The sequence below is a fragment of the Gracilinanus agilis genome, chromosome 2 (assembly GCF_016433145.1).
Source record: "Gracilinanus agilis isolate LMUSP501 chromosome 2, AgileGrace, whole genome shotgun sequence".
In the NCBI taxonomy this organism is placed as follows: Eukaryota; Metazoa; Chordata; class Mammalia; order Didelphimorphia; family Didelphidae; genus Gracilinanus; species Gracilinanus agilis.
Window position 1 is genome coordinate 682889487 of NC_058131.1, and position 18254 is coordinate 682907740.

Below are 18254 nucleotides of genomic sequence, written 5' to 3' on the forward strand. Positions count from 1 at the left end.
AAGATGTCCAACAAAGAATATTTCCTCAATATATCCTAATTTAATACAACATCTAGTAATATTTCTTATCAAGAAGTTAATCCTGATATCAGTCTAGACTAAATGCCTCTTCCTGAAACTTCAACCCATGTTCACTCCCTATGACTCTCTCACTAGAGATAAAAGATTTGGAACTATGCTCCCCAGAATAACTATTTGTCCATCTTTTCTTTCAATTTGTCTATTCAGCAAAAACCTACTAACAGAAAATAAAAGAACATGAAATATACTAATGGGACCTCTTCTGTGAAAGAATTCATCTTACTGGGCTTCCCAAGCCTCCATCACCTACAAGCTCTGCTATTTCTACTGTTCTGTGTCATCTATGTGATGACCCTTATAGAGAATGTGGTCATTATTGTCATTGTCCAGGTCAACCGGCAACTCCATACCCCCATGTATTTCTTTCTGGCTAATCTATCAGTACTAGAGGCTCTCTATACCTCGGTCACCATCCCCAAGATGTTGGCCAACCTTCTGACTGAGAAGAAGACTATTTCCTTCGCTGGATGCTTCACACAACTCTTTTTCTTCCTCTCCCTTGCCTCTTCTGAGTGCTTCCTCCTGGCAGCCATGGCTTATGACCGCTATCTGGCCATCTGTCTCCCTCTGCGCTACCCAGCACTGATGAACCCAACCCTCTGCCTGGTTCTGGCCCTCAGTGCCTGGCTTAGTGGTTTCCTGGCCTCCTTTGTGTCTATAGTGCTCATCTCCCGACTGAGCTTCTGTGGCCCCAACGTACTCAATCACTTCTTCTGCGACATCTCTCCATTGCTGAAACTCTCGTGTTCAAACACAGAAGCTATTGAGACTCTAGACTTCGTGGCAGCTCTGGCTGTGCTCATGACCTCTCTGTGTGTGACAGCATTCTCCTACATCTGCATCCTGGCTACGGTTATCCAGATTCCATCTGGAACAGGCCGCCGGAAGGCTTTCTCTACGTGTGCCTCCCACTTGGTGGTGGTCACTGTTTTTTACACTACCACTATATTTATGTATGCCCGACCTCGAGCCATCAGCACCTTCGACTTTAACAAGCTGATCTCCATAATCTACTCAGTGGTGACACCACTCGTCAACCCAATCATATACTGCCTGAGAAACAGAGAAGTGTGGGAAGCCTTGGCCAGACTCACCAGGATGCTCAGACTCTTTGTGGCTGCTCACTTCAGCTCCTCTGTGAGAGGGAAATTCATCTGAGTTTAAGAGGATCTATATCTCATCTCCTCTCATTACTACCTCTACTCCTCAGGAGAGGGGGAAATAGCTTAATGGATAAAAGATGGGCAAAATGAAAATCTGAAAATACATGCTTGTCTCCTGATTTGCATTTTCTTCTTTACCCCATCCAATATGTAGCTAGAACCATGGGTTCAAACTAATAAAATAAGGTTGAATGATAATTTAGACATGCTCAAAATATAATTTTTAAAGTACAAGATAAGGAAAATGTTACTAGATATCAATATTGGACTTCCAGATCACCTTAGTAAACTCATCTTGAGCTTGCAGTTCACTGAATCTTGAGAATAAAAAGAAAAAAAGAAAACACTCTTTCCTTGGCACGCCTGTACCATTCATCCAAGCTTACATCTTCCCAACAGAATGCATATATTTAATAGGTACAAGGAATAGTGCCAGGTGCCGGCCACTGTAATAAGGTCCTGTGTAACCAGATGAGTAAGAAGTGTATATAGGAGTGGTTTTCCTAGCTTCTTCTCTGAACAAAGTTCTAAGACAGCTGAGCTTCCCACTGCCATCTTTCCTCTGAGGGGAATTCCTCACATTAAGCTACACGGCTGACCTATTTCATCTGTGAAAGTCATTCTCGAAGAGTAGCAAAACAACAATAAAGTGTAACAGCTCCTTTGGGAGTTTCTAATCTAGCATCTGAGTAAAATGGGTGTCCTACGCTGTGAATGGATTCTATGAAGATTAGGGAAAGAAGTGGGGTAGAATTTAGGAACAGTAAAATTCTGGGATTTAAATCTAAAAACGAGTTTGGACTATCTAGTCCTCCAATCATAATTTTATAGATAGGGAAACTGAGACCCACATGAATGATCCAATCATACAAGCAGGTTCAAAGGCTGGAATTTTAGGTCTTTTCCCACAATGCTACATATCCCCTGGCCCCATTTAATCTTTACAACTGCTTTGCCAATTGCTTTGTCCTATTTCCTGTACTAATAAATACAAAAAGGTTGAAGATGGATGAGGGAAACTAGACCAAGGAAAAGACATATGAAGATGGACTGAAGTGGCCAGAGTGAAGTAGTGGAACAGAGAAGAGAACATTGAAAGACAGAACACTGAAGAAAAATCCAGGATGTGGAACACAAGGGACCCGAAGTGATCCAGAGATGGGTGTGTGAATGGTTGACTTGAGGGGTTATGGGGAAGGTGTTGACGTGAAGAGAAAATGAAGAGTTAAAGAGATCTCATTCTTCCCTATGCCTCTGTCATCTTTACCTAATTATTATTCCCGCTCCTCTCTTCTCCTTTCTATTCTCTCTGCCACCACACTATCTTTTCTCCTCTCCATCATGTCTCAGGCTCTCCCTCTTCTTCTATCCTTTATTGTTTTCCTCTTCCTTACTTCTTTCCATTCTCCTCCATTCCCAGCCTATAGTATTCTCCTCTCCCCTCTCTTTCTGAAAGTAATATATAATTATTCCTTTTCCTCCTTTAACCACTCTAGGTACTAGTCTGTCCTACTGCAAATCCTTCTCCCTTACTATTCCTTTTACTCTCTTCATATTCCCTCCTACTCTTTGCTTTGCCAGTGGCTTTCCTCATCACCTTTTCACTTGCCCACTTCTTTTTCATGGACTCCCAAAGTGGACCCTTAACAGACTTTGCCCCATGGGAAACCTAACCAGCCACTATCTGAGGGAGCATTCTGAAACTAGATAGAAGCCCTGCCTCAAGCCCCCCAATCTATCCAACTTTGCTGAAAAAATAAAGAAGCAATAAGGCACACTATCTTTCCCCTACACTTCCAGGCTCTCTTTGTGGGAGATTTATCTAATAAATGGCTCTACAAGACAAATCCTCCCCATAAGATCCTCTTGCAAGGAACGAGTGATTTGAAACTCTTGAAGAAAGTTAGTCCTAAGAAAAGGCTGTACAAAATATATGAGATGAGATTTCAGAGTAATTATAAAAACCAGTTTTACTCCAATCTACCTGGAAATCTCATTACCTACAATTCTTCCTAAACCATCCTACTATCTTACAAGCCAACTTGGGAAGTTAGATCTAGAAGCTAAGTGGAATGGAGGGAATAGGAGGGGAGAAATAACTGATAGCCCTAGAATTGGTTCCAAAGCTCCATGTGCTTCTATCATATAATATGGACAACATGCTTCCATTCCTATCCAGGAAAAACAAGCAGTTTTCTGATTCGGGTAATCTTCCATCTGTGATAGGAATTCCCATAAGGTGACTGGTTAAATTCCCTCAGAATATGTTTCTCCCTTCCCCTGCCCAAGCCCCATATCAGAAATATAGCTATTTTCTAAGCATGCCAGATGGCTCCAGAACATTGAAGTACATTCAGGATCAGATGTTTCCTAGTAGATGGAGGCCTAGATTTGGATTCAAGAAGACAATAATTCATATCCCACCTCTAACATATAATAGCCAATGGGATTTCTCTTGATCTCTGTGTCTCAATTTACTCTTCATAAAATATATATATGTAAATATATTTTAAAAGGATAATAACTATAATAACCAACTGGGGAGCATTATAAGAAGAAATAAGATCATATATATAATTTACTTCATAAACCTTAAAGAACAAAATGTTATTGGCAAATAAAACCAGTTATAAATCACCTTTTTTCTCCAAAGTTGGTTTGTAACAACCTTGATTGAGGCCCATAATTATGCTCCAAATAAAAGACCAAAATCATGCCCCAAAATGATAAAGACAAGGTGGGTAGCAATCATAAAAATGAATTATGTCTTTGTTTGAAGTTAAAGAAATACAAGCAAAAATTTTTCACAGTAAATTTATATTTCATAAGGTTATTTTCTCTTTATTTTTCAGTTTTGTAAGCCTTAAAGCACAATGTTGTGTTATTGTTGCTGTTTTTCAGAAGGGTCATTGAGCTGTTGTCGAATTCACCACAATGAATTCCCTACCAGCAAGTAGGCTTTTGTTCTCTTCTTCCCTGAGCTCTGTAAAGAGAAGCCAACATAATCACCCACACTTCAATGGCCCTAAAAGTGTAGTGTCCTAGCCCTGTGACTTAGTTATGTAAGATTAGAAGAAACACTCAATTTCTCTGTATCCATGGATCTTTTAGGAGTCGATAGTCAAAAACTCCTAATCTAACATAATAGACCAAATAGTCACCCAACTAAGTTGTTTCTTTAGGCAAACCAGAGGGCACTAATCATAATTATAATACTAACTCATTCAATTCATTGGGCTGAATATAAATAATTTTCAAATATGTGGGAGACAGAAGTATAGATGGTTTCCCTAAAATGACTATGTGCCTTTCCTCCATGATTATCTACAATTTATTCCGAAAATATCCTGTTTTACATAATTCTTTTCACGTTACCTCACAATCCTTGATACTCTCAGTTAGTGATGTCTCATTGATAAGAAGAAAGTCCCCATATGCCACATAACATCTGTAGTAGCAATTTTGTGGTATCAAAGAACTGTAAACAAAATAGACGTTTAATGAGTTGAAAATGACTAAACATATTATGATATCTGAATGCAGTGGAATATAATTGAGTTCTAAGAAATGGTGAATGTAATGAACACAGAAAAACATGGAAAGATCTGCATGAACCAATACATGCCGATGTAAGCAGAAACAAGGAAACACTATACAAAATGACTACAACTATGCATGTGGAAAGAACAACTCCAAAAAAATCAAAATTGAGTAATACAAAATTATGAAGAATAAATATGAATCCAAAAAGAAATAAGAAAAGACCTTTCACAGTCTAGTCCTTTGCAGAAGTTAGCAGCCCATGAGTGAGGAACATTGCATTTGTTTTTTAGAATTTGGGGATATATTGATCAGTTTTGTATATTTTTCTCTTCCTTTTTCTTTTGTTTTCCTCTAAAGGAAAATTTGTTGGCTCTCTTAGAGAGGGTTAAGGAGGGATGATGAGAGGAATTCTGGTGATAAACAAAATATTTCCATAAAAATTTATTTTAAAAAAAAGATGAATGGCACCTAAAATATAAGGAGAGTACCTCTTACCAAGTTTCAGACTTCCCATCATCACTCTCACTGGTGAGGTAAAAGAGACATGGCACTAGAAGGGATAAGGCTGCCTCCATTTGGTAAGGATAAAGAGATTCCAGAAAGGTTACATGGGAAATTTTAACCTCCAGGGGCTAAGCATGTGTGGCTGATTGTTGATTCTAATAAAGAATAATAAAGTTTTCATTCAAAAAAAATGAGCAGAAAGTAGCCAAAAAGCAGCAGTAGCATGTCTTCAGTTAGCAGACTTGTTTGGGTCTAAAGCTAATTATAGCACACAAAAAAAGTAATTCTTTATAAGGGGCATGGGGAGATGGTCCCGTTCAGGCCTTCTGACTATCAAGCTGATGTTCTTTGTACTCTATTTTGCTGGGAAATGCTGGGAGAAATGATAATAACTCTATAGAAGTGTATAGAACACAGATGGCCTCCAGAAAAGCAGGTATTTATATTTTTTGGTCCTAGATGAATGTCATTTATTTATTTACTTATTTATTTTTAGGAATTTTGCTTTTAGGATTTTTAATTAATTAGTTTAAGTAATTAATTTGGAATATTTTTCCATTGTTACATGATTCGTATTCTTTCCCTCATGTAGCCAACATGCAATTCCACTGAGTTTTACATGTATCATTGATTAAGACCTGTTTCCATATTATTGATAGTTGCACTAGAGATCATTTAGGGTCTACATCCCCAATCATATCCCCATCAATCCATGTGTTCAAGCAATTGTTTTTCGTCTGTGTTTCTACTCCCACAGTTCCTTCTCTGGATGTGGATAGCTTCTTTCTCATAAGCCCTTCAGAATTGTCCTGGATCATTGCATTGCTGCTAGTACAGAAGTCCATTACATTCAATTGTGCCATAGTATATCCATCTCTGTGTATGATGTTCTCCTGGTTCTGCTCCTTTCACCCTACATCAATTCCTGGAGGTCTTTCCAGTTCACATGGAATTCCTCCAGTTCATTATTCCTTTCAGCACAATAGTATTCTATCACCATCAGATACCACAATTTGTTCAGCCATTCCCCAATTAAAGGACACCCCCTCATTTTCCAATTTTTTGCCACCAAAAGCAGAGATTTAAGGAATACATTTTATTTGAAATATTCTATCACAAAGAAGTCTATTAAAAAGTTTAGAGCTTTTGCTTGAGCTATGTTATTTTCTTTTTTAACATCTTTAAGAAATTAATAATCTTTATTATTTTTGTAGCATTTATATTGTGCTTTCAGGTTTGCAAAGCACTTTATAAATATTATCTCATTTAATCCTCACAACAATCCTATGTATATGATGAGTATTGAGGGTAGATGGGGGGGTATCTAGACTCCCCCCTTGTTAGTTTTCAATGGGCCAGATCAGCTAGTCACTCACTCCCACCCCAGGGAAGACCTATGAGGGAATTAACTCAAAAAGGTTCCCAACTGGCAAAGCTATAGTGGGGTATTAAAGGGAGGAGTTGGGGATCAGTTGTGACCCTAATGGGTTAGATCCCACCCTCAGAGCCAGCAATATGGAGACAAGCCTTTTCCCTCCCAAGTTCTAGTGGCTTTGCCCGTCAAGATGGTGTTTGGTATTCATCTTCCCCTCAGCCACAAGGTCAGCCTTCCTCCCCTCCAAGTCCCCAAACTACCACTAATGAACTAATAAAGATTTATTATAAGGATGAGGGAATTCAGGATAATAGGATGAGGGATGTTTGAGGATTTTTTTGAGGAAGGAGGGTACAGGGATAACTTCTCTATCCACTATGAACCCCACAACAAGAGAGCAGTTCTGGTTTCTTCTGTAGCTTTGACTCAGAAGCTCACTCTCCCTCCCCTCACAATATCCTATCCTTAACACTAGCTAACAAAGAGTGGAATAACTGCAAGGAAGGGGCATAGGAGGGCTCAAGGAAGGATCCCCCAAGAGCCTGCTCCCTCCAGAGTCCGGGCACTATGGCCAATTATGGAGCACAACTCTTTCAGTTTCTTCTTCGTTGGCAATGAAGTCAGTAGAAAGGTTTTGCTGTTCAAATCTCCAGGGTACCCCTGAATTTTGGGTTCAGAAGAGCTAAATTCCTGACTAGAACCTCCCCAAGCCCACTCAAGAGCTTGAATGTGTTCTAAGGAGTTTTTGGCAGCTGGTCATTGGCAGTTTAGAATTTTCAGAATTTTCACCAAACTCCCTTCTTCACTGGCCCCTCCCAAAAGGGATTCTCTCAGAGTTCCATGGCTTCCAGTTCGGCTTCCAGTCCAATTCAAAGATGAATGCTTAGTTATCAATTTACCCCAAATCCACACTTACACCTAGAAGGTAAATATTATGATGTCCTTTTTACAGATGAGGGAATTGAGGGAAAGAGAAGCTAAGTGATTCACCTGGGGTCACCTGGCTAGTGAATGTTCGAGGCAAGATTTGAATTTAAGTCTTCCTGTCTTCTGACCCAGTGATCTACTGACTGCACCATCTAGCTGCCTCAGTTTACCCAATCATCTGGTACTTACTGGCCCCGGGAACCTGAGCTCAACATCCAACTGTCCCTATTCCCCAGATCCTCCATGTCTGTTAAAGGAATACAGATGCCTATTTGTCCATTATCATAACAAGATGGTACAAACTCTCATCTCTAGGTACTTCTCCTGTCCTATAGCTAGAAAACTTTCACTTCCAATTCCTTGAATCCTTGAGAGTGAAATATTTTGCTTAAGGGAAAAATGTCCCTCCCCCTTTTCCATTCCCAGCACTTACATTCCCATTTCACTCAATCCTTTCCTTCCCAAGTCTCAATCCTCTTCTGCCCTTCCTTTTAGGCTGCTTCTATAGCATAAGAAAATCTCCCTTAATCTCAAACTCTTCCCAACATACGTACTTTGTTCTGTGACACCTCCAGAAAACCTCTGTAGCTCTCCATTGCCAAAGCTGCCCCTTTGTTTGCTTAATCTAATGACATATTGCTTTGCTTCTTGAATATGCAGCCTTCTCCTCAAGCCTTCATGTGTACACCCCATTGCGAATTCCTATTCACATCAACTATTCTGGATAAGCATTTCAGTATGTGTGTGGGAGCAAGCTCAAGTGAGTGGGCTATTTGTTATCTACTAATTGACTATGTTACTTCATTAAATGGGTTTGCTTTGAACTGAATTATCTTCTTCATGATTAATAAAAGTAAATAAATAATGGAGGAAAATGAACTATGATTTGGACCATAATGACAGTTATAAAATATTCTTAAATTATCAATTTTTGATAAATTTTGATAAGTAATTTATATGTCATATTATACCTTTTATATATAATACAAATTATATATGTAATAAATTTTTGATAAATTTTTTTAATTTAAATTATCAATATGAAGTAAAATTAAAAGAAAGTAAAAGAACTCCCTATGGTTAAGATAAATGGATGGACCAAGAAGTATGGAAATGTCTCAAGAATGAAATTCTGAAAATACAAATAATTCAAATTCAAAATAGATACAAAAGGAACTCACTGACCACATTAGATTTTTTTTAAAATACACAAGATATTTCACAAAGCATAATTCTGGTGACCTACTAATGAATGGAAGTAGCCTAATATCGAAGTACTGAAGAAGTATAAATGATGGAAGGAAGGTAACCAAAGATAAATACAAAATAATGGCATGGTCCTATAAGAAAAGTGTTAGGAACACTGAAGTTCAGAATGACATGAGGTTGCCAATGAATACTAACAACAAAGAGGGCTTTTTAAAAAGCTATGTTGAAGGCAAGAAAAAGTTCAAAGGGAGGGTAGGTACAGCTTTGGGTGAAAAAAAACAATTCTAATTAAGGGCAATATGGCTTATTGAGTGGAAAGACAGTCTTGAACCCAGAAGTAACAAAGTTCAAGTCCCTTCTCCTCACAACATACTACTAGCTATGTGGCTCTCAGAAAGTCATTTAATCCATCATCTTTCTTCACAACTAAATTACAGAGCAAAGGGCTGATCAGCTTTAACAGAGGACCTTTTCTCACATGAAAGTTCACTATACCAATGAAATCACAATTCCAGTCTCCATTTCTTTTTCCCTAAGGAGCAACTAAGAGAAGACAGATTTTTTTTTACTTCCATTTTCTCTTCTAAAGAGAATAATCTTTGGGCTTGGAAGGCTAAAATAAAAATAATTTGTGACAAATTGTCTTACCATCTCACTTCTTTATAAGAAATTATCAAGCAGAAGTCATTCATTAAGTATGCTGTGAAGGGGATATTTTTTCCTAGATGTGGGTTGAACTAGAATCCCTTATCAACTCTAAAAATGTGCTTGTGAAACCCCAAATCAGCGAGGAAATGGAAAGAGCATATAGTATTGTTACTCTCAATGAGTTTAAGTCAACATAACCAAATGGAACTCATGCTGGGTTATTCATAGAACTAGAAGCTACGATTGCTGAGTTTACTATCAGTGAACTTTGAAAAACTATGAAAAATGGAAGAGGCTCTGTTACTCCAGTTTTCAAAAGAAAGAAAAGCGTGAAATCCTGCAGAAATGGAACTGTGAACTTAATTTCAATTCCATATGATATCGTAGAAGGCTTATGAGCATTTAGAAAGAAAATCAGCAATCACTAAGTGTCGGCATGGCACCAGCAAGGGCAAGATTGAGGAGATATGATTAGGTGAAGATTCTTGCAAAAAAAAAAAAGATCTGAGAAATTCAATAGGCAGCAAAGTCCATGTGAGTCAATAGTGTGAAATCATCAAGCAAAGGAAATATGGGTATGATTAAACTATACTTTAGGTTCCAGAGATAGTAAGGGAAATGAGAATATAAATCAATAATGCTTCAGGTTCTTGCCAAGAGAACTAGCCTGGAAAAACTCTGCAGGTTCTAGGATTAGGGCTTCTGCTTTTGCTAAAAGAAGTTTAACACTACTTTGGGAGAGGGGTAGGTCTCTCCTGATGAGCTCCCAGTTCTCACAATCATCTTCAACAACACTGATTCAATTCATCATATATACCAGGGGCTGTACTGATCTCAATGAGAAGCCTCCAGAAGTGGGAAGGGGATGGCAAGAGCCTCTTATGAAAAAGTGGATGCAATCTGAATCCTAAAGGAAACTGAGGAAGAAAAAAGGCAGAGGTGATGAGGCACTGCATCCAGGCATGGGAAATGTTGGGTAAAAAGACTCTGAATTTCCTTCCATCTCTAAGATTCTAATTATATGAATTCTGAATGAATCATGCTTAAACACAACCCAGAGCATTCGAGATCTGGAAATATGTGTATGATTGAACCATAATTTAGGTTCCAGAGATATTAAGGGAAATGAGAATATAAATCAATTTTGAGCTCTGTCCAAGGTTACTCGGAACCACATCCAGAGCCTGGCTAACCTGGATCCCACAATGAGAACACAGATGTCTCTGCTCACAATTGAGTTACACATCTGAGTCCCCCAATTCTCTATATAAATGTGAGCCTGGGGAAAATACTAGCGATGCTGCTTCCTCTTAGCCTCCTTCAGAAGTGCAGAGCCATCATCAAATGTTACTTACTCTAGATGGCTAACGAGACCCTTGGGATCGACCCAGGAAGATGTACAATGGCAAATTGGTGGAAGTTGCTATTCCTCCTCCCCTGGCAGGGATATGGACTTCAGGTGATTAAAATGTACCTAAGGAGGTTTGATTTTCTCAAATGTTAGCAACATGGTTGTTTTTCAATTCAGAGGGTATTAATCTTTGGATGGACTTTATTAACAATCTCTATTTATGAGGCTGCTTGCTGGGCAAAGGGAATTGGATGGTCCCCAAAGTAAGAAAAGTCCTCTAAATTTTGCAATAATCTTGTGTTATTATTATAGTATTGTTTTCCCCGTAAACATTATAATCTCTTTTTAACAGATGAGAGAACTAAGGCTTGGTGAGATTGTGAGTTGAATATGGTCAAATTGCAAGTGAGGGGGGCAGCTGGGTAGCTCAGTGGATTGAGAGTCAGGCCTAGAGATGGGAGGTCCTGGGTTCAAATCCGGCCTCAGACACTTCCCAGCTGTGTGACCCTGGGCAAGTCACTTGACCCCCATTGCCCACCCTTACCACTCTTCCATCTAGGAGCCAATACACAGAAGTTAAGGGTTTAAAAAAAAAAGTAAAAAAATTGCAAGTGAGGGGTAAAACCAGAACTTCAAGTTAACTTTCTGACCCTAATGTCACTTCTCTTTCCCCTCCAACTTGCTGCCTTTGAGGAAGATTGGCTCCATTTCTATCACAAAATCCCCATGGTGGAAGGACCTGCTTCTCCCACCTGACTCCATCAAATGAAATAAAATTTAATACCACATCTTAGGGATAACTAGGTGGCTCAGTGGATAAAGCACCAAGACTAGAGATTGGAGGTCCCAAATACAAATCTGACCTCAGACACTTCCTAGCTGTATGACCCTGGGCAAGTAACTTAGCCTCAATTAACTAGCCCTCACCACTCTTCTGCCTTGAAACCAATACTTGTACCCACTCTAAGACAAAAGGTAAGAGTTTTAAACATTTTTTTTTGTTTTTATCCATTTAACTGCCTATTTTTAATTTTATTTCCTAATTTTAAAATTATTCTTTTGTCCATTTGGAGGGTTTAACAATTTGTTGGTTATTTTAAGAGTTTCTTTTTTTAAACCCTTACCTTCCATCTTGGAGTCAACTGTGTATTGGTTCCAAGGCAGAAGAATGGTCAGGGCTAGGCAATGGGGAGTCAAGTGACTTCCCCAGGATCACACAGCTGGGAAATGTCTGAGGCAAGATTTGAACCCAGGACCTCCTGTCCCTAGGCCTGGATCTCAATTCACTGAGCTACCCAGCTGCCCCCCAAGAGTTTCTTTTTAATTGAATACTAAACTTATTATCTTCACTTTCTCACTTTTGTTAATCTATTTTTTAAACCCTTAACATATGTGTATTGGCTCCTAGGTGGAAGAATGGTAAGGGTGGGCAATGGGGGTCAAGTGACTTGCCCAGGGTCACACAGCTGGGAAGTGTCTGAGGCCGGATTTGAACCTAGAACCTCCCGTCTCTAAGCCTGACTCTCAATCCACTGAGCTACCCAGCTGCCCCCAATCTATTTTTTTCAAAGGGATACATTTTTCTCAAAGGTTCACTTCAGTTGCATTATGGTATCTTTTGCTTGTAATTTCTTTATAATGTTCTTTAAAATAACTATTTTTGTTTCTGTGATTTATTCTTTGCCTTTTCTCAATACCCGTCCTTCTTGACTTCTCTGCCAGTTTTGACATTGTTCATCATCCTCTTCTCCCTAGATTTTCAGGATACCACTCTTTTCTGATTCTCTCCAGGCTGGGCATTTTCTTGACTGTCCTCTGTGGTTACAATACCCTCCATCTTCATCTCTGATGAGTCTTATGAGACTGACTAAATTAACTCCCAGGTTTTTTGTGCCAATTGAATCAGGTAATGAGTGTGAAAAGTGTAGCCATCTAATAAATTAAGATGGAAAAATATTTGATGCTTTTCCAAATAGTAACAATTATGAAAAATGAGTTCTTAGAACTATTGTTTAATTAGTCATATTCAAAGAAAAGCATAATGACACTTATATATTGGATTTGGTGGGGTAGAATGGTAGAATTTGTATGATTAAAAAATTTATATATATATATATGTATATATATGCATTTATAGGTGCCTACCCCTGCACCTTCCTGCTTGGAAATTATTCTATGGCATGATAGCATGCCTAACATAGTGTAAGCAGGTGCTTAATAAATGTTTGAGAGTTGATTAATTCATTGATTGATTAACTGACGGGGAGACAGAAAATTATTTTCTGGCCTCCCTCAGCATGAGGAGAGAATATCAACCAACACATCATAGGGATCTAAAGGCGCCCATGCTAGAATCATCTTGGGTAAATGGAGACATTAGTTCTTCCCAAGACTCTTCTTCAAAGGCATTGCTCATGTAAAGGTTAGATGGACCATGGAGAATCTCCCGAATTGAAGAACCTTGGGATTCCAGAATTGGGACTCACTACAAGTCCTTCTATGATTTCCCAAGTCTTGTAGGTATTGAGGAAAGGGATCGCTCTGCCTTATATTCTCGAGGTTAAAGCACTCCAGAATCAAGCCTGAGGTTTCATGACTGTCTTTACTGCCAAGGGTCTGGGATAGACTTTGGCAGCCCAAGGTGGATTCGAAGAGCTCTTCCCTCCTAGTGATGGTGTAGGGAAAAGACTCTACAAATGCCCTTCCCATCTTCTTCAAGGTCAATGGGGCTTCAGATTCAACTTACCACCCTGGAAAATCAGCTGTCCTAAGTTACAGCAACCCAGCTAACTCAAGACAGAAACAGTGATCGGGTCAATATATCTCCTTTTGCCTGGTCAAGTTTCCCTCTCATTCTCACATCACACTTTAAAGTGAAGATTTGGGCTTCACCTTGGTCCCTGGTTGCCTGGTGAGCAGCCATGAAAAGTTGGAAGTCTGGGAAGATGCAAAGACCTTTCTGTTCAATCAGCTTATACCACCAAAGCCTCCAGAGAAGTGCTTGGAATGACTAAACAAAGAAACTGGAAAGGGGGAGGTCTAAGCAGCCAAAATGTAGGAGGATGAGGAACAGTTAGGTGGCTCATTGAATTGAGAGCCAGACATAGACACAGGAGGTCCTGGGTTCAACTCTTTCCTCAGACACTGCCCAGCTGGGTGACCCTGGGCAAGTCACTTAACCCCCATTGCCTAGCCCTTACCACTCTTCTGCCTTGGAACCAATACAAAGTATTGATGCTAAGATGAAAGGTAAGGGTTAAAAAAAATAAAAAAAGATAAAAGCATGACTCTAATCCCCTCTGCAAGGAAGCAGGTGCCCTCCAACTTCTCTCCTTTTTCCCCCAGTTCAAACACTCTTCAGTCTTTAAAAATAAAAATAATAATAATAAGTCAAGTTCTTATTATATATCTGTCCTATCTCTATCTTTATTTATGCATTCTCAGGAGCCACACAGTTACAATCCAGATGACATTTGAAAGTATCATCTGAGGTTGTTTTGGTAGAGCCCAGTTTTTCTAAAAAGCAGTTAGTATGGGGCTAGCTAGGTGGCTCAGTGACTCAGTGGATTGAAAGCCAGGTTCAGGGACAGGAGGTCCTGGGTTCAAATCTGACCTCAGGCATTTCCTAGCTGTGTGATGCTGGGTAAGTCACTTAATCCCCATTCCCTAGCCCTTTTGCTTTCTTGTCTTGGAACCAATACATAGAAGATGAGGGTTTTAAAAAATAGGTACACTATTCCTAGATAAATAATCTCAAGATTTGGGTATTTGAAAATATGCTCGCTATTTCTCCATGACTGAATACCTAGAAATGCATTTGAAGTCAAAAGACATGGGTTTGAGTATCAATCTCTAACTGCATTCACCTGGGACCACAACTGTCACTTCTCTGAACCAACTTTCTTACATGAAAAATAGAAGCAGGGACATTCCCACTACTGGCCTCCCACATCTGTTGGGAAGGTCAAGTTAACATCGTTTTCACACCCAGTTTCAGGGAGGCAGTGGGAAGGCTCAGGATGTGAAGCCCTGAGAGGGGCAAATTAAAGAATTCTCTTTCCTCTGCTCTCTTATCAGCCACAATGCAAACACCCTCATGGAGCAGGAAGGAAAGAATTAGGTTGAATTATATTATCTTCCCCCAAAACTGCACTAAGACTATTTTTTGTTTTGTTTTGTTTTTTAAACCCTTAACTTCTGTGTATTGGCTCCTAGGTGGAAGAGTGGTAAGGGTGGGCAATGGGGGTCAAGTGACTTGCCCAGGGTGACACAGCTGGGAAGTGTGTGAAGCTGGGTTTGAACCTAGGACCTCCCGTCTCTAGGCATAAACGTTGGAAGGGATATGGGGAGAAAAGGGGATCTATAATATACTGTTAGTGGAGCTGTGAACTGATACAACCATTCTGGGGAGTAATCTGGAACCATGCTCAAAGGACCATAAAATTGTTCATATCTTTGATTCATAAATACCACTACTAGGTCTATATCCCAAAAAAATTAAAGAAAGGAGAAAAGGGCCTACTTGTATAGAAATATTTGTATTATAGCAGCTCTTTTTGTGATAGCAAAGAACTGGAAACTGAAGGGATGTTTATCAACTGGGGAATGACTGAACAAGTTGTAATATATGGTAGTAATGGAACACATTGTGTTACTATATATACTATATTATATAATATGCAGCATGTTATATAATAAATTGTTATATATATTATATCATACTATTATATGACAAACAAGGTTCACAAAAACACCTGGAAAGACTTATATGGGGGGCAGCTGGGTAGCTCAGTAGATTAAGAGTCAGGCCTAGAGACAGGAGGTCCTAGGTTCAAATCTGGCCTCAGATACTTCCCAGCTGTGTGACCCTGGGCAAGTCACTTGACCCCCATTACCTAGCCCTTACCATTCTTCTGCCTTGGAGCCAATACACAGTACTGACTCCAAGATGGAAGGTGAGGATTTTAAAAAAAAAAAAGATATCCTAATTCTGTACTTTCATAAAGAGAAAGTTAGGATTGGAGGAACATTTTGCCCACCAATTTAAGAATATGGGTAAAATAATTAAAACAGCTAACATTTACATAGTACTTTCTTTTTTTAGTACTTTCTTAAGTTTTGCAAAGTACTTTATAAATATTATATCATTTTATCCTCAACAACTCTATGAGGTAGGTGCTAAAAGTATTCCCATTTTACAGGAAAGGAAACTGAGATAGACAGAAGTTAAATACTTGCACAGGCAGGGTCACACAGCTATTATATGAGGTCCAATTTGGACCCAAGTGTTCCAGTATTTTATCTACTGTACTTCTTCGCTGCCTGGTAGTTAAAGGAAAAGTTTGTTCTGAGTACTGAAAATTTGTGTCTAATTTCCCCCTCTTTCCACTCCATCATGTTCACCCAAAGTCATGGTTTGTATTCCCTGCTTTTTAGAGCCTGAGCACCTAAGATATTGGATCTACAAAACAGGGGGGAGTACCACTTCCACAGAGGAAGATGAGCAATATTTCCCCCAAGCCAGAATGTCTTATGGGAAAATCCCTGCAATAATCAGATGCTTATCTTCTCTTCTTTCCTGTAGAAAAACAAAGAAGCTTGTCAAGAAAAACGGAGGTAATGACCTCAAAATGAAGAATGCAGAATGAGACAAATATTTTCAGACATGGCCATTATGAAGATTTGTTTTGCTTGACATTTGTTACAAGAGTTTAGTTTTACTTTTTTGTTTTTCTTCTCAATGAATTATGGTAGGAAAAGGGGAAAAACTGCTTCTTGATTTGAACAAAAGAAATCAAAGGAGGAAAAAATACAAATTACTCCAGAGGCTACTAGCATAGACCCAGTGGTAGGAAGACTCTGACCCAGAAAAAGAAAAAAGACTATTTCTCTTTTTTGTCTTCATATGCCCAGCAACTACCCTAGTGTTTATTTAGCACCTAGAAACCACTTATTAAATTTGTGTTAGATTGAATTGAATGTTGTTAATAAGCTTTTATCAGTGATGATGTTTACATTATCTAGTACATGACTCAATCCCATCCCTATCCCCAGTTAGTCAACATGCCCCCATTAGACTTTATCAGATTTCACTAAGAAAAATAAAGTATAGGAAGCCTGCATGCAACATTCAAATCAATAGGAACTTCCCAGAACTCAATTATCAAAGCAGGGTGCTGGGTCTGGGGGGACATTCACTTCCCACTGACTGTCTTCCTCAAGGCTTCCTTCACATCTTTGTTCCTAAGAGTGTATATAAAGGGGTTGAGTACAGGGGTTACAATGGTGTTCAAAACTGTAATGGCCTTGGTCAAGTCCAGGGAACTCTCAACAGAGGTTCTCACATGCAAGAAAATGGTAGAACCATACCAGATGAGAACCACAGTGAGATGGGAGGAGCACGTGGAAAAGGCCTTGTGTCGTCCCTGGGCTGATGGGATCCTCACAATGGTGGAGATGATGTAGATATAGGAGACCAAGGTGATGATGCAAGAGCCCAAGATGACACAGAAAGCAATGCCAAAAGACACCAGTTCTACCACCCGAGTGTCCGTGCAGGATAACACAATCCATGGGGCAATGTCACAGAAGAAGTGGTTGATGACATTGGAGGCACAAAAGGAGAGGCGAGTGATGAGGACGGTGGGCACAGTGATGGCTGAGAAGCCACACACCCAGGAACCCAAGGCGAGACGGGCTGAGACAGAGTGGGTCATGATGGTGCTGTATCTCAGAGGGTAGCAGATGGCCAGATAGCGGTCATATGCCATCACAGCCAGAAGAAAATACTCAGTGCATCCCAGGGAGAAGACAAAATACATTTGTGTGGCACAACTGATGAAGGAGATGACTTTGCTCTGAGATGCAAAATTAGCCAGGGTCTTAGGGACACAGGCTGTGGTGAACCAGATCTCCAGGAAGGAGAGATTACAGAGAAAAAAGTACATGGGGGTCTGCAGGCGCTGATGGGTCCAGACCAAGGTGATGATGGCCATGTTGCCCATTACAGTGAGCACGTACATGACAAAGAACAGCAGGAAGAGGGATATCTGCAAACCCTGTGTCCCTGGGAATCCCAGGAGAATAAATTCCTCCAAGTTGGATAGGTTCTTCTTTTCCATCCATGCAATGGCAACTGCTAGAATACATAGGATCATACCATTAAGGAAATCCTTAACACAATATTCTCTTTTCCATTCAACAAACACTTGGTAAGTGCCTACTATGCTGAAGTCAACAAATGAAAGGCTGGAGATATCAAAAGAAATTTTTAAAAAGAGCTCCTGCCCTGAGGAAACTCACTCTACTGAGGAATGAGGTACAAGATTCACACAGATAGGTAAATAATTTGAGGAGAAAGAGAGAGCTTACAATGCATGGCACATAGTAGGTGTTTAATAAATATCTAATTATTGACAAGAGGGATCAAAAAAGACATGGTGCATGAGCTGAG

At 39.5% G+C, this 18254-nt stretch overlaps 2 protein-coding genes across 2 annotated transcripts; one reads left to right on the top strand and one right to left on the bottom strand.

Annotated features, from left to right (window-relative positions):
• Positions 1 to 258: 258 nt before the first annotated feature.
• LOC123234364 (olfactory receptor 6-like) lies at positions 259 to 1239 on the top strand. The gene has a single exon (XM_044660270.1). The coding sequence runs from the start codon at positions 259 to 261 to the stop codon at positions 1237 to 1239; it is 981 nt and encodes a 326-aa protein (XP_044516205.1).
• Positions 1240 to 16995: 15756 nt separating this feature from the next.
• LOC123236470 (olfactory receptor 287) lies at positions 16996 to 17922 on the bottom strand. Its single transcript, XM_044662866.1, has one exon. The coding sequence runs from the start codon at positions 17920 to 17922 to the stop codon at positions 16996 to 16998; it is 927 nt and encodes a 308-aa protein (XP_044518801.1).
• Between the last annotated feature and the right edge of the window lie 332 nt (positions 17923 to 18254).

Coding starts and splice junctions, on each gene's coding strand:
- LOC123236470 (XM_044662866.1), bottom strand. CDS start 17,922: ATGGAAAAGAAGAACCTATCCAACTTGGAGGAATTTATTCTCCTGGGA.
- LOC123234364 (XM_044660270.1), top strand. CDS start 259: ATGAAATATACTAATGGGACCTCTTCTGTGAAAGAATTCATCTTACTG.